Below are 16,641 nucleotides of genomic sequence, written 5' to 3'. Positions count from 1 at the left end.
TATTTTTTTCGAATTTTTTAAAATTCACTGCTAAAAAGGGATCTATTCAAACCGCCAAGCAGTAATGTGAGCATTATTGCGTTCTGGTTTCGAAGGGTACGGGTTAAAGGGGAAGGGTAAGGGGCTGGTGAAATTACAGGCACATGGGACCTCTCAACTTATGTTTCAGGATGACAGGCGCAATGGCAGTGTTCCTCTGATCTTTGTCCTTGCAGGCTCTGAGTAGCACTGCAACTATTATGGACAGGCGTGTCGCTTACCACCAGGCGCACGACTTGTTCGTCCCATCACTTGCTAATATATAAAAAAATCCCTGGGCTGTATAATTACAATTGTTAAAAGTATTGGTATAACATATATGTATTTTTTTTAAAGAAAAATCTAAACTCCGCGTATTTATCACATCATGTGTATCTTACAGGAATTACTATCACAAAGCTATACACAATATTTTGCCACACTTATGTCCATGCTTAAATTGATAAGACTCTATAACACAAAGATGATATTAAGAGTGTCTTCCGCATTGATTTAGTACGTAGTGAAATACAAAATAACAAATTGATAAATTGATTGTTTAAATATTATTATGTAACAGCAAATCAATTTAAAATTAAGCCTTAATCAACATTTTATGTTATATACTAAGTAATACAATATTAGAGAGAACAGGTTATTATTAAATTAATTTTGAAGAATGAAACATAGAATTTAATTGATTTCACTACTCATTATTATTTTATAATTACATCGTATATATCGTCGTATTATAAATCTTGTATTTTTGTAGTCAATAAATAAGATACAATTATAGATACATAAAATAGTTAACGGCATGATTGCTATGTGCTTTTTGTTAGTAATGTTTAGTAAGTGTGGACACACAACAAACACAAATTAATAATACAGACAACCACGCCAATAGATATTTACACTCTGAATAAAATAGATTATTTACACAATCTCAAATGTCACTTATGATCAGACCTATGTTCTTAAAAGAAACAAAGTTCTGTTGATAACACGTTTCTTCGTTTCTAAGATAAAAATCTTAAAAACGCAGAAAGCAATTTTCGAAACGTTACCATTGTTTGTCGAACAAACAGATTATGTTATTCGTAAATACAAAAGCGCACATTGTTCTGAAATTTGACGCGCGTGTTGCAAGCGATGAGAGAATGAATGTAGCAACTTTTTTATGGTACCAAATGACGGGACGAACAAGCCGTGTGCCTGGTGGTAAGCGACACGCCTGTACATAACAGTTGTAGTGCTACTCAGAAATTTAATTCGCAAAGACCTGAGGGGCATTGCCACTGTGTCTGTCACCTTGAGACATAAATTGAGAAGTTCCACGAACGTGTAATTTCACCAGCACCCCTACCCTTTAAAATCGGAACACAGTAATGCTCATATTACTTTTAACGATAAAAATATGTAAGGTGGCAGTACATACTTCCCTGGACAAACTCTTTCACGAGGAGTCTACTGCTACTTAACTACCTTTTATACTTGTTCAATTATTTTTTAAAACATTTATGTAACGTTGAAGTTATGTTTAATTAATTATTCCCACTCAGGGCGTGCTCGATTTTGTGTTATTCGTTAATGTAGATTTTGACAAATTCATCTGCAACATACATGTCTTTCTCATTTTCATATGCTGCGCCTACAATTTTTTTTAAGATAAGGCAACAGATGAATAGGGCACTTTTTGAGCCGATCGATCGCGGTCGTTATCATACAACTGGTCTGTCAAACGGGTGCTAGGGGTCTATTCCTTTCCTCCGTCCGACTACCGTACGAAACAATTACTGTCCAATAAGTAAAACTCGAACAAATCAAAAAATAATTACTACTATGAAGCTTCATTCGCATCATGCGTCTTTTCTGGAAATACGACCCTAATGGGAGGGACTTGAGTATGATTTCGAGTGCTTTAAACCATATTCAAATCTTGACTTGAGCATTGAGTAGAGTTCTGGAATATGACCCTTAGTTTGGTCGAGTATTACTTACTTGACAGTTATTGTTTTGGACGGAGAACGGGAATGCACCCCTGGCCCGATATTTGTGTTTATTCGATCTTTATATAAATAATAATATAATTTAGGTGAAATACGGCATTGTCTGCCCGTATTGCCGATCGTGCGAATAGCAAATGTTTTTCATAACCAGTAAATCAATAATTAATCTACAATGTCTTTACACCACATTCGTATTTAGGACAAACGTTCAATAACGTAATCCCGATTGTTTTGTTATGTTGATCGGTATGTAAACATTGTTTTGTAGTAACAATTGTTATTATAGAGTTAGTTACAATGTTGGAGCGCGCCGAACACGAAAGTGAAGCCATCAAAGCAAATACAATTCAAAAGCGATTACAATCTCGCGTCAGTACTAAGCACAGCGTCGCACTGTTTGCATATCACGAATGATTAGTTATTTTATGTGTAATAATCTCAGTACAGAGTACTAAAAAAGACCGACCTCAAAAGTACGTGGAATTACGTCTGTTTGCTAAGTTTTATTGAAATATCTCCTAGTTCGCCATTATACATATAGCACTTGACACTGGAGATAATAATAATCGGTTCTCACTACTCAAAGTATATTGAGAGAAAAACGCCTTGAATTGGAAATATAGCAAAATCAACCATTAAAATAATTACTCCTAAATTAGAATAAAAAGTTAGGCGTTATTTATAAAAAATGAATCTCATGCGTGAACAGCTACCCTTAAAGGTGAATGTTTTTTTTCAAAACTAAATGGGACCACTATGGAAGTACCCCCTTTCCAACAAAAAAAGAATCATGAAAATCGGTTCACAAATACCGGAGTTATCGCGTAACATACATACAAAAAAAAGAACATACAGTCGAATTGAGAACCTCCTTTTTTGAAGTCGGTTAAAAATGCCGTTTTGTGTTTTTATACGTTGTAAAAGTTGTTCCCAAAAACAAAAAAAAAGATGTAATGTCGTTTCACAGGGAACTATAATTTAACTATTTTGTAATTTATTTACCCGATATTTTTTGAGTTTCACTCGGAACAAAATCTCGACATAAACTAATTAGTATGTGTTGCAAGTTTATATCGAAATGAGTTTCCTTAAATTAGATAAATATGCGCGATAGGAGCATCGAATAATTTATACTTTTATACTTAGAATAATAACGCATAGAATGATAGTTTCATATCAAACGAACTGTCACAAGTGAGGCAAAAACCAAATTCATGTAGGCGTAAGCAACTTGTAACTACGCTCGTCGGCACGCACACAAATATACAAATAATGATGCCATGGAATAACATTTCCCTCAAAAGTGGGGAAATTGTATCTTGCTTAACTCATCATTAAGTTAAAGGTGCCTACAGATTTGCCCGACATTGTCGATCAGGTGCCTGCAGATATGCTCGGTTTTGTCGATGAAAAACGAATATAGCACTTATTTGTAAATCCAAGATGGCGGACACGATTTTTCAAAATATGCTGTATGGGTATTTTTTCGAGGTATTTGGGGATGCTCATTACGAATATGGCACTCATTTCTAAATCCAAGATGGCGGACACGAGTTTTCAAATAAATGCAATATGAGTATCATTTTCGAGGTACTTGGGGGTGCTCATTGCGAATATGGCACTCATTTCTAAATCCAACATGGCGGGCACGATTTTTTCAAAAAAATGCTATGTGGGTATCATTTTCGAGGTATTTGGGGATGCTCAATGTGAATATGGCACTATTTGTAAATCCAAGATGGCGGGCACGATTTTTCAAATAATGGCAAGTTGGGTACCGTTTTCGAGGTATTTGGGGGTGCTCATTACGAATATTGCTTTTGTTTGAACTGTCGTGTTTGCCATCTTGGATTTAGAAATGAATGCCATATTTGTATTGAACATTCCCAAACATCTCGAAAACGATACCCAACTTGCCATTATGCGAAAAATCGCGCCCGCCATCTTGGAATTAGAAATAAGTGCCATATTCGAAACCTAAAACCGAAAATGCCATAAGCAAACATTAAAGAAAATAACTGTTAAAATAGATTAAAAAATCGCTTAAGAATGCTCCCCATTTAAGAAAATAAAATATTTCAATATAAAATATTTCGCTTGAGTTACGAAAATAAAGATATAAAATAAGCTATCAAAGTTGTACTGGTGGTGCCAACATTATAGTAGAAACAAATATAAAAATTATTTTTAAAATTAAAAAAAATATATAAAATTAAAATAAATAATTATTCAATAAAGCATGAACCCAGAGCCGTTAAAAGTATTATAAAATAATTAAGTGTCCCAATCACTTACAGGAGTTAACGAAAACATTTAATGTTTATTCAAGTAAATATTAGTTCAAGATGCGCAAATAAATCGAAATTACAGGCACCGCTAAAATTTACGTAATATAATTATTTTGATACAGAGTAGCAAAATGAGGAGAAAAAAAATTCGATACTTTGCAACACTTTCGTATCTTGTTGCCGCGAAATTTTTTGTCTGTTTTAGTGAATAATTACATAAAAATATGAGTTGAAACGTATTACTTACTTGTGGAATGTGATGTTAGTGTCTGTTTTATGTTTGTCTGTTCTATTTTTACACCCATTTACCACACATTTCGTCATTTTTAGCAAAAAATTTTGGAGCTGTTCGCGGTGCAATTTGACCTTGAACACTAACAGCTCGCGCGCTCCTGGGAGCCCGTTGGGAAACCTTTAACTTGCCTCACTTAGCGTGTGCGGGCTAGGTTTCTATGCGTTATTATTCTAAGCTTTTATATAGAAATTAAATAATGCATGCATACACAGAATGGTCCTATTACAGCGGTCCAAAATTGTTTTTTTAGGTAATTCAGATTTACCTAAATTGTTCTCAAACCAATGTCTAAACGCCATAATGTAACTACATAGCAGAAAATGTTCAAAAACAGCTAAAATTTTAGCCCTGTACCTAGATACAGAGAACTTTCATTGTTGTGTGCAAATGTCATAACAGAGTGAATTTGTAAGAAAACGTGTCAATGAAATAAAAAAAATGATTATAATGTATTGACTTTGCAAGTTCTAAAGAATTTCGTTGGGAACCAAACAATTTTTGTCAAGTTAGAAGATAATCGTCAATGCTATGGAATTGATTACAAAGTTAATAAAAAAAAATTATAGAAAAGTATTTGATGGTGAGATTGCGCTACATATCAGAATTAGAAACGAATGCTCGATGTATAGACGCGAAACGGTAGTATTATAAAAATTGTGTACAAAATAAAGGTTATTAAGATATTATGTATGGTAAATATTAACTCATATTGCATATAATTTGTTGGGTATCCTAATACTAAGTACCTATATTGCAAAATAACATTTCCAGTTTGTAACATTACTATTTAACTACCTCCGTGGCCGAACGGCTACCATACCGGACTACCACGCAGAAGTCCCAGGTTCGATTCCCGGGCCGGAAGAAATATTTGTTTGGCCTACATTTATTTCTCTCGTGAGTTTGTGTGTAATTTGTGGTTGTCTATGTGTGTGTCCATGGCACCCTCGACACAGGGTTTCCCTAGTGCGGGGCTATGTTGAGTGTGTGCGTTATTATTATTATTATAGAAAACAACAGAAAAAAAATGCGGGAGTATTTTCGCTGCATCTGGCATCTTATACGCACACAAATGCGCATGTACCCTTCCTAGTTGTCATGCACACAACAAATGAAAAGCGGCTTTATTTCGTTTGTTGCGTATGCTCCACCTGCCTATTGTTTTGTAATCGGAGGTAATAGGAATATGTATGCCGTGTTAGCGGTACAGTACAAAGAATCTGCCTTTTTTAAAGTATACATAATCTTAGCACAGAGTACTAAAAAAACCGACCTCAAAAGTTCGTGGATTCCATCTATTTGTCAAGTTTTATTGAAATCGGTTACCGGAAAGTGCGCGAAACTGGATTCATGTCCTAGTTTGCCATCCTTGGATATGGAATGTTTTCGTAAAATTTAAATGGGGCCGCTGCTCAGGTACCCTCTTTCAAACAAAAAAGAATCATCCCAATCGGTTCACAAATTATCGCGTAACATACAAAAAATAAACACAGCCAAAAAGATTGATTTAACAATCAATTGTACTGTTGTTCATATTATGGTAATTGAATAAGTTTTTTGTTTACATAAAAGCAAGTTTACAAGCCTAAGGACTTACTTCGTCGTCGTAACTTAAATACTAATTAATTTTTAGTGCAACCGATAGTTTTCAGCAGGTAAACGTGACGTCTTGTATACATTGTAACTTATATGAGTTTACGAAGACAATTGTTGCTAGCAACCGTGTAACTATTTGTATACACTAATAATAAATAGTAATAAAATCTCGCTTTATTGCCTCCAAAATAAACAAAAAAAAAATATATAAAAAGCCTTAAAAAAACAACTACACTGAAGATACTATAAATATTTTTGAAATTTGAAATTATGATTATTATATTAACAGGAGGCGAAAGGAGGTGTCTCAGCTGGTGCTGCTCCTGTTTAGGACCGCAGCGCTGGCTTTCAGTCACCCCCTTTTCGCTAAGATAGAATGCGGGACAGGAGTAGTATCGAGGGCAGGGCTATAATATTATTTATATACAAAAATGTATGTAATGTAATGTAGAATAGAATAGAATAGAATCGTTTATTTCATGTTATCAATGTCACAATATTACAATTGGAAATACAATGTCAAGGGATAACTATGATCGTCAGTAATAAAATTATAATAATAATAATGAATATAAAATAAAGTAGTATAACTACTGCTTGTCGAATAAAATAAAATTAAAATTGTTTCAAAAGAAACTCATCGACACTGTACAATTCAATATCCAATAAAAGGTTTTTTAGTCGGGTACAAAACGTTGCATCGTTTCTAACACTTTTCAGGTCTGTGGGTAGATGTTCGTAGAATCGGGGACCTATTACCCGCGGATTTCTAGTTGCAAGTTCGGTACGGTGGGCAACGGATTTTAGTGTTCCCGCGTTTCGTAACGCTCGGCCTCCGCCCGTACGTCGCTCATAAGTAGCCAAATTTTGACGCGCATAAACTATTATATCATAAATATATTGTGAGTACATGGTCATTATATTGTATTTCTTAAAAAGGTTTCTGCAGGTCTGACCCTTTTTTATGCCTACTATTGTTCTTAGTGCACGTTTTTGAAGAATAAATACCCTAATCGACTCAGTTGAATTACCCCACAGTGTGATGCCATAAGACATCAACGAATGAAAATACGCATAATACGTCTGCCTCAATACCACATTGGAGACAAGAGGACGCAGTTTCCTCAGTGCGTATGCAGCACTTCCAAGTTTTTGACATAGAGTTTGTATATGTGACTTCCAGTTCAAATTTGAGTGTATGTAGTAGTTGTTAAGAAGATTGCATGCTTTGTATCCTAGTAACTTGTTATTTTCCTAACATCTTCGTCAATTTTGTACCTTTCGTAACAAACACTTTATAAAACATCGTTTGCAATATAGATTCACGTTATTACGTTAATAGTACTATGGGGTGCGCCTCGTTTGTGTGATAATCAAATACAATGCAACACCCCATTTATACGTCCCACTGCTGGGTACGGGTCTCTTCTCGGGTGTTTACTGCCCACTTTGAGAATAAATTATTTTTTAGCGCCCCCATTTTTTCACCTACTTAAAAACCACTATAATTTCAAATTAATTATTGTGAGCTATATTAACGGAGATTAAACATTCATTCTAAACGAGACTTTTACTATAACCCGCAAGAGTTAACTTGAGACCTGAGCGCAGTACATAGTACACAACGGCGCTCAGGTCTCAAGTTAACTCTGCCAATGAGAATGATTATTGAAACGCATCTTGTTAGTATTCAGACAGAGTATCTTTTATTCAAAATAAAACAAACATAATCGATTCTAATATAAAAACGAATGTGAAGGATGAATCTCATGCTGTTTAATAAGTTTGTTGATATCAGGTTCCAATTTACTCAAGAAAAGCCGCAAGTCACCACATTCGGTAACACGCAAACGATTTCTCTTTTTAATAAGCAGCGTTGTCACAGCACTAAAACCACGTTCACACAAATATGACGATGGGAATGCTATCAAGAATCGTTGAACGATTGACCACAATCCAGGGTACAATTGCGGGATCGGTTTTTGTAGCCAAAATTCTTGGTAGCCATTTTTGAACTTGGTTTTTATTTCCTCGTTCGTTGTCAATGCTAGAAGTTCTTGTTCCAGCTGAGGTGATATTGCTGTGTTCACATTTGAAAACGGATCCAACACCCAGTCTGGTATTTCCACGTTCAAAATGTCCTGGTATCATTCGGTGAAGTCAATGTGGAGGTTTTCCAAATGTTGGCAGTAGGCAAACAAGTCGTCGTTACTGCAGGATACTGATAAATTCAGAAAATTGTGAAACTCACGTCTGCCCATATTCTTTTTGTTTAGAAACAGTTTGGCTGCGAAAGCAGGAACGACATTTTTTGTTTTAATTAAATTTAGTTCATCGCCTTGCAGTTGGAGACTCATGTCGTTGAACAATTTACACAGGTCTATCATGTAAGCTATATCATTCTTTGATGTAATGAGCTTGTTGCGCAATCCTGTGTCTTTAGTTTCCAAGATCTCTATCACAGAGTCAAACAGGTTGTAAAATCGAGTCAGACAATTGCCTCTTGATAGCCAATGAACTTCAGTATGAAACAACAAACGGTTGAAATCTTCGTCATTAGTAACACAAAGCTGATGAAATAATCTATCATTCAAAGAGCTGTTACGGATTTTATTGACTGCTTTGATGACATATTGCAGTGATTCAAATAGTCGTTCACTTAAATTTCTAGCAACCAAATGTTGTCTATGAATAACGCAATGTACAGCAAGGAAATCAGGAAGTTTATTTTTTAAGTACGCTATGAAGCCTTTATGGTACCCTGTCATAGCCGGAGCGCCATCCATAGCAACTGATGTAATATTTTTCAACCTCTTTCTCATAACAAAATTTTTCCAATTTATTGAATATGGTTTCGCCTTTTGTATTGGTTTCTAAATTTCTAGCAAACAATAGTTCTTCACATATTTCCTCATCTTTAATAAACCTCACGTAAGACCGCAACAATGCTTCATTAGTTGGTAAAGTGGACTCATCGAGCTAAATTGAGAATTGATTAGTCCTCAAATGATCCACAATGATTCTTTGTTTTCAGCCATTTCATCAATACGTCTTTGCACTGAATTATTACTCAAAGGAATTTTTCGGATAATATCTGCGGCCGGTTTATGAAGCACAGTAGTTATTACTTCCTTTATTGCTGGCAAAATTAAGTCTTCCCCGATGTTGTGTGGTTTGTCTTTTTGAGCAATTAACAAAGAGATATTGCACGAAGCTCGAAGTCCGTCGTCATCTTTTTTTTTTTTTATATACTAAGCTCGACAGATGACTCCGTCCCACCTGATGTTAAATGAAACGGAGTCCAGACGCAAGGACAACTGGTGCAGCGTGAAAACAACGCATCATCAGTCGCCCTCACCCTGCCGGCCTACAAGGTGCTTCTTCTTGCTTAGCAGCCGCCGAAAAGAGTTTTGCTACACTTACTTGGCTGAGTATTATGCTTCTTCTTTAGGTCTTGAAAATATGCTACATTCTGGTCTTTCTTATCTGGAAGCATTTTATTCAAATGATCTTGCAGTCTTGAAGGCTTCATTGCTTCATTCGAAAATGTTTTTAGACATAAAAGGCACAAAGGCGACGATTGGTTTGTGGGATTTTCAATGAATCCGAATTTAATATATTCCGCACAGTATTGCCGTTTCTTATTTTTTACTTCCAACATTGTTTTGAGAAATACGTAAGTAAGTGTTGAACTTAAGTACTGCTTATCTATTACGCGCGAAACCGCAAATGAAAATAAAATAACTAATAAAATAAAATAAATTGTTTATATAGGATTGCATAAGCAGCACGCACCGACAGAAATAAGACAAACATGCATAAACTCGTTTATCTCATTCGACGCTCAATCGTACTCAACAAGTAAGAACAAGTATTCTATGAACCAGCCGATTGATACAGGAAGGCACAAATCGGGTTATTTAACAAAATTTTTTTAAAACATGATTGCCCGCGGTCTATTATCTACGAAAATTAACTATCTAGGAATACTAATAAGTATTAAAATGCGAAACCGTGTCTGTTGCCTTTTTATTCGTTTGTTTGTTTGTGCCTACTTTCGTTTCGAAACGGAGCGACCGATTGACGTGATTTTTATTTTATTTATTCAATAAAACAGGACAGATATATGAACTACACGGACAGAAATATCGAACCGAGTTACTTTGAGCAATCTCTTAATTAATATTAGTTGATGTTCACAAGTTGTAGTCGACAGTCGAGAGGTCAGTCGGTGTCTAAGGGTCGTATTCTAGAACTCTATTCAATGCTCAAGTCAGGATTGCACGGGCAACACAAGCACTGGAAATACGACCCTAATAGCAGGGACTTGAGCGATATCAAGTGCTTTAAACCATACTCAAATCCTAACTTGAGCATTGAGTAGAGTTCTAGAATACGACCCTAAGAGTCTTCCTAGATGAAATTACAAATCTCCCCCTAAGCCTCTACACAACGCCCCCATTTTTTCTGGGTCTCTTACCGCCCCCCTTTAGGCCTGCAGCGCTCACAAGGGGGCGTTATCGCCCACTTTGAGAAAGGCTGGTTTAGGCTTTAGTTCGCCACGCTGAGCCCATACGAGTTGGGAACTTCACGCGTTTCCCGAAGGTTGTGAACCTTCTTCGACGGCAAAACCAAATAAACTAACTTTAATAGACAACTTTAGGTCGCTCAATATAATTATCACTTGGACTAAATACACTTCCTATAACTAAGAGTCGTATTCCAGAACTGTACTCAATACTCAAGTCAGGACTTGAGCAGACTTGAGCATGATTTCAAGCACTGGAAACACGACCCTAATGGCAAGGGCTTCAGTATGATTTACAGTGCTCACTGCAATACTCAAGTCCTGACTTGAGTATTGAGTAGAATTCTAGAATACGACCCTTAATTTCATATAATCCTCCTTTGTAGTAATAGATATTCACATTTTATAAGAATATCTTGTATAAAACTCTTTTCATGTAACAATAACTTTATGTATTGTTCATTGATTTACACTACTTCTCTGCAGTAAAAACCAAGCGCGTAATGTCGTCGCCTTCTTAAAATTATGTCACCTAAGTTCTTTTTTATGCTTTCGATTAGTCTTAAGATATTATCACTATTTGTTTTTGTAAGTGATTTATATGGTTAAATTAATATTCACACTTTTCTTTCTTTTAGTTCTTTTTATTCTGCAACAATTTATTGTGCACATAGTTTTAAGTTTCTTGCATTTATGTTTCTGATCTTTCATTGGTGTAACAATTGTAGACTGACCAAATAAATAAAAAAAATGGGATCATTTTTAGAAGGTATTTATTTGCATCTGTAATGAGCGCCTCTCTTTTAGTAGGTTAGGTTGGTATATGAAAAAGCCTGAATGTCGGTTTCCGAACAATTTATTTAAGTTTTATAATCTATCTAGTTATATAAACTGAGGTTTATAACTTATAATTGTTATTTAAATTGAATGTTAAGATTAATGATTGTTATCGAAAATGAAGTTATAGAATGTAAACTTAATGTAAATTAAACGTTCGTTATAGTAAGTGAATTGTGATGTGAAAAAAGTATATATTAAATAAAATTATATTATATAAAATTATATTGTATAATAATAATAACGCACACACTCAACACAGCCCCGCACTAGGGAAACCCTGTGTCGCGGGTGCCATGGACACACACATAGACAACTACAAATTACACCCAAACTCACGCGAGAAATAAATGTAGGCCATACAAATATTTCTCCCGGCCCGGTAATCGAACCTGGGACCTCTGCGTGGCAGTCCGGCACGGTAACCGTTATTATTTATACATACAGTTGTAGTTAATAAGCGTTAGTTATTATATATACAGTTATAGTTAATAAGCGTTAGATTAAAAATATTTACATAATATATTATGTACATTCTTTTACAATAATATTACCTCTTTACTCCTAGGGGGACTGTACAATTTGGCAAACTATTATAATTTCAAAAGATGTGGAAAGAATAATAAATATTGGTAGGCGAGACTAAATATTATTTTCCATTTTTCCAGGTGTGTTTGCCCTATTAATGGCAGTGGGTGCCCTTAAATACATACACAGCCTGAACCCGAAGGGCCAATGGAAGAAACTGCTCATAGTGGGAGGTCTAATCGCTGCCGGTGTTGTGTTTTTAGTCGTCGTTCTGCTTACTTATTTGGGAGTCATTGCGCCATGGAGTGGACGGTTGGTATCCTTCATCACATGGCTTCATACATGGACTGGGACAAATCCTCCACCTTCCAATAACCCTATCAACCGTCTTGGTGATACTGCTAGGGGCTCTTTTTTTGACTCATTACAATCTTGTCCCAGTGATCCCTTCTTCCTTTTTTGTGGTATGACTAACGTGACCATTTTTTCTTTCCCTCAGAGCGAGACGCCTGTCAATTTATTGTTGTTTTAAAAATGAAACACATGTTTATGATAGTTACTAAATGTTTAATGATCAAATAATTAAAAAAAGAACTAATTTTGTGAAAACGTGTGTTGGCTTTATTTTATTTTTGGATTTCGCGCCATTTTTTAATAGTTAATATCACGTGTTTTCTGCTTTGTCAAAGCGGGATATTGTTAATGATTTTGGCGATAACGGGATACCAAGTTTAAAAGCGGGACCCATGGTCACGTTACTTATCATTATGCGATATCGTTACACCTGTTTTTTAATTGCTAGTGAAATTTGCACGTGTTTCTGCTCTACATTGTTCGGAGCGCATGGTAACGCTTTAGTACAACACTCGTACAAATTTATATATACAAGATGTCCTGCGGCTATAGGACATGGAGACAATTAGCTAAATATTGAATAGGAAATTTAGCTTCATGACGACTATACTTTTACAATAAAGTTGTACTTCATTCAAACATTATTATACTATCGAGTTCTTTTTTTCTCGCGATTGTTACACATAGGAAATGAAACTATTTTCCAAATATACGCGATTTAAATCCGGAAAAATAGTTTCATTTCCTATTATTATACTATGTTACTTCAAAAAATAATCCTTAATTTTCTTTAGACGCTTTCGATTGGCATTAAAAATAAATTTTTTTCACATTTGTTCGGTTCGGATCCCAGATGAGGCAAGCAACTTTTTAAGTCTTTGAATGCAGTATTATTTACTTAAAATAAAATAATATCTCCATGAATCAAAATGTCCTATTCATATATTTAAAGTACTTTCCGTCCGTGTCGCATAACCTTAGCCAACCCTGTATATTATGATATAGAACATAGGTCCACAAAGTTTTTGGTTCACTGCCCATTTAGGCAAGATAAAAACAATTTCAACGCCCACCATGTAGCATCTTCTGGATAGCATCAGCGCTCCCAATTGTTTCCGAGGCCCATACCCTAGGACTCTTCAGCGCGCACTGGGGGACGGTAGGGACCATTTTGGGAAACTATGATATAGAATATGTTCTATATTTGCAGGTTCTACTCTCTCTGGGATACGGGGTACGCTAAGATCCATATCCCGATCATTGCATCAGTGTCAGAGCATCAACCCACGACCTGGTCTTCCTTCTTCTTCGACCTTCACGTCCTTGTCTGTACCTTCCCAGTTGGATTGTGGTACTGCATTAAGAATATTAACGATGAGAGGGTTTTTGGTAAGTTTACCTGGCATATTAAGCAACGTTTGCCATGTTACAGAATTTTTTAAAAGAAATAATTCTTGAAAATGCAATGTTCATACTTGTTCCAAGTTTTAGTAAAGGCTGTATATATTGTGACCAGAGTTATTTTTACAGATTTTAAAGGTATCCGAAATAACATTTTTATCACACTTGCTCACAAATAGTTGTATAATGTGCAGCAAAACCAGTCGGTATTTTTATCATGCAGCCCTAGGGCGGTGTATTTTTTTTTATTTCTACACTAACGCGAATACCCGCTGAAAACGCTTACAAACAGGCGGCTCGGCCGGGTGGCCTCAGACTCGCGCCAAATTTGCGCCGCTACCTCAAAAAGCTGTCTTTTTATTTCATTTTTAAACAAATAAATACAGTTGGCTTTATTATTTATTAAGACACATACTTATAGATACCACGGCATACACACATTCCAAAGAGTTTGTTTCATATTGAGTTCTTCGGTTTTTCGCTATTGATACACAGGAAATTAAACCTTTTTTGTTTTTTTTTCAAACAAACCACTATGGTCACGACTGACTCTTTTTTTTATCTCTTTCTTTTTTCTGTTAATACTTATTCAATGAAAAAAAATATTATTCTTTACAAAAGATTTTTTCTGAGATACTTAAAGTTTTGCAAACACAATACGAATAAAATATGACATTTTAAAGTCTAATTTTCCTTTTCTTTCACTTCCTTGGTAGTGTGATGAACAACATTACCTATGCCATATGGGCGGGACAGCAATTACAAATGTTCGGGTCATTGAAGCTTTTGAATATGTCCTATTGTTTGTAATTATCTACTTGCAAGCCTTCTATTCTAGTCCTAATAATGGTAATTGGATATTGCGTACAATAATAATAATAATGATAATAATAATAATCATTTATTTCCTATTACAATGGTATTGATCTTATAATAGATACATACAGAAGTTGAAATGACAACGTGTTTGAACATTGTGAGATATAATGATCATTTAAGTTGTCACCTGAACACAACTCTCATTATTTTTTTATTGTTTGGTAAACTCGTAAAACACGTACCACCGTATCGTATGATATTGAAACATGTTTCTATGATAAAAAAATATTTTCAAAATATTTTGTGTTATGATTTTCGTGGTGTATTAAATTACCATGTTATAAGAGGATAATTAGTCGTGAATAACAGAATGAATGATATGTTTTTTTATTCTACCGGCACTATTGTTAACAAAAAAATGCTTTTGTACACTCCAATTGAACTAAAAAAAAAAATAGAACATAGTATCTGTTGTTATTCAAAAGCACTCTAGCTAAATATTCCAATTGGATAACGTACATTTGACAAAACTTAATCAAAAAATGGCATATAAATCGATCAGAAAATATAATTCATCATTCATTTATTTGTGTAAACACAGGTTGCATAGAAGCTGACATGAACAAAATAATATTGTTCATATATAATGATTTTGTTTCACTATTATATAGTTTCACTTTGTCAAAAAAAAAAAAAGGCCAAACATTAGGCACACAAACATATTGAAGGTATATTATACATTCACTCACATGCACTACGACAGACTAAACCAGTGAGCTTAGCATGAGCCCGAAGACAAAAGTTATCTCTTCTTCGAACTGTCAATCTTCTCGAGATTTTCGAAAATTGACAGATCGAAGAACAGATAACTTTTGTTTTCAGGCTCATGCTAAGCCTGCTGGTGTAACATGTTTCTTTTTCAATAATATTACGTGGGCGTGCACACATGGATTTAATAATTCAGTCAGTAATCTAAACGCAATGATAGTTATATGGGTCAACAATTTTAATGTTAACTAGATGTCAATATAATAATAACACAGATAATACAATACAATACTAGTATAATAATAATAATAATGATTTGTTATTCAAAATAAATATACAAATGTCAAAAATTAGACAATCGATTAAAAATATTGTCATTTAAAAATTCAGACATTGTATAATATATTTTACTAGTAAATTAGTTGTTTTTAATTTTTTAATTAGCGTAAGGATTATCTCGGACCTTAGTACTTTAATTTATTGTAAATTTGTTGTTTTACAGTTTACTTCTACAAATTCTTTTGAATGGTTGTATAAATGATACACACTGTTTGAAAATAGTCATTGAAAATAACACGTGAGGTTAAAATTTTGTATTTCGGACAGTGGAAAGCGCAAATAGATCTACCATTTGATGATTTTTTTTGCTAAGGCGTATACTGTACGTACATACAGAATTATGAAACAAAAACCTTAAATTACTAGCTGAAATGTGGTCGTAATAAAAAAATGTTCGTAAAAAAGGTACAAAGATCAGCTGAAATATGATCGCTACAAAAAGGTGCAATCACCAGCTAAAAAATGTTCGCCACAAAAAGTTGCAATCACTAGCTGATACACGATCGCAAGAAAAAGGTGCAATCAGTACCTGAAATATGATCGCAACAAAAAGGTGCAATTACCTGCTGAAATATTTTCGCTACTAAAAAAGACTGCCATCACCAACTGTTTGTAACAAACAATTATATTGGCACGTTTTGCTACATCTTGCACAGATTATGATAAAGACCGCATATGAAAAAATTAATTCCATAACAAACAATATATTGGCACGTTTTGCTACATCTTGTACAGATGATGATATTTTTTTATTTTTTATTTTATTTTATTCACAATTAAAAAGTTTACAAAAAGGAACACAAGACAGCGAATAAAAACCATTAACAGATTGATAAAGGCCGCATATGAAAAAATAAATTC

At 34.6% G+C, this 16,641-nt stretch overlaps 1 protein-coding gene across 4 annotated transcripts in view; it reads left to right on the top strand.

The window, feature by feature from the left end:
- LOC113226515 (dolichyl-diphosphooligosaccharide--protein glycosyltransferase subunit STT3B) overlaps positions 1-16,641 on the top strand; it is a 30,020-nt gene that overhangs the window by 2,479 nt on the left and 10,900 nt on the right. For all 4 annotated transcript variants that reach the window (XM_026459161.1, XM_026459160.1, XM_026459158.1 and 1 more), the window contains exons 5-6: positions 12,240-12,411; positions 13,664-13,842. In XM_026459161.1, coding sequence (XP_026314946.1) covers positions 12,240-12,411; positions 13,664-13,842 — 351 coding nt within the window. The remainder of the gene's footprint in view (positions 1-12,239; positions 12,412-13,663; positions 13,843-16,641) is intronic.

Source organism: Hyposmocoma kahamanoa, unplaced genomic scaffold (genome assembly GCF_003589595.1).
Source record: "Hyposmocoma kahamanoa isolate Upper Pololo Valley unplaced genomic scaffold, ASM358959v1 192, whole genome shotgun sequence".
Lineage (NCBI taxonomy): Eukaryota > Metazoa > Arthropoda > Insecta > Lepidoptera > Cosmopterigidae > Hyposmocoma > Hyposmocoma kahamanoa.
The sequence above is the reverse complement of the archived record's forward strand: the minus strand, read 5'-3'. Positions and strand labels throughout refer to the sequence as shown.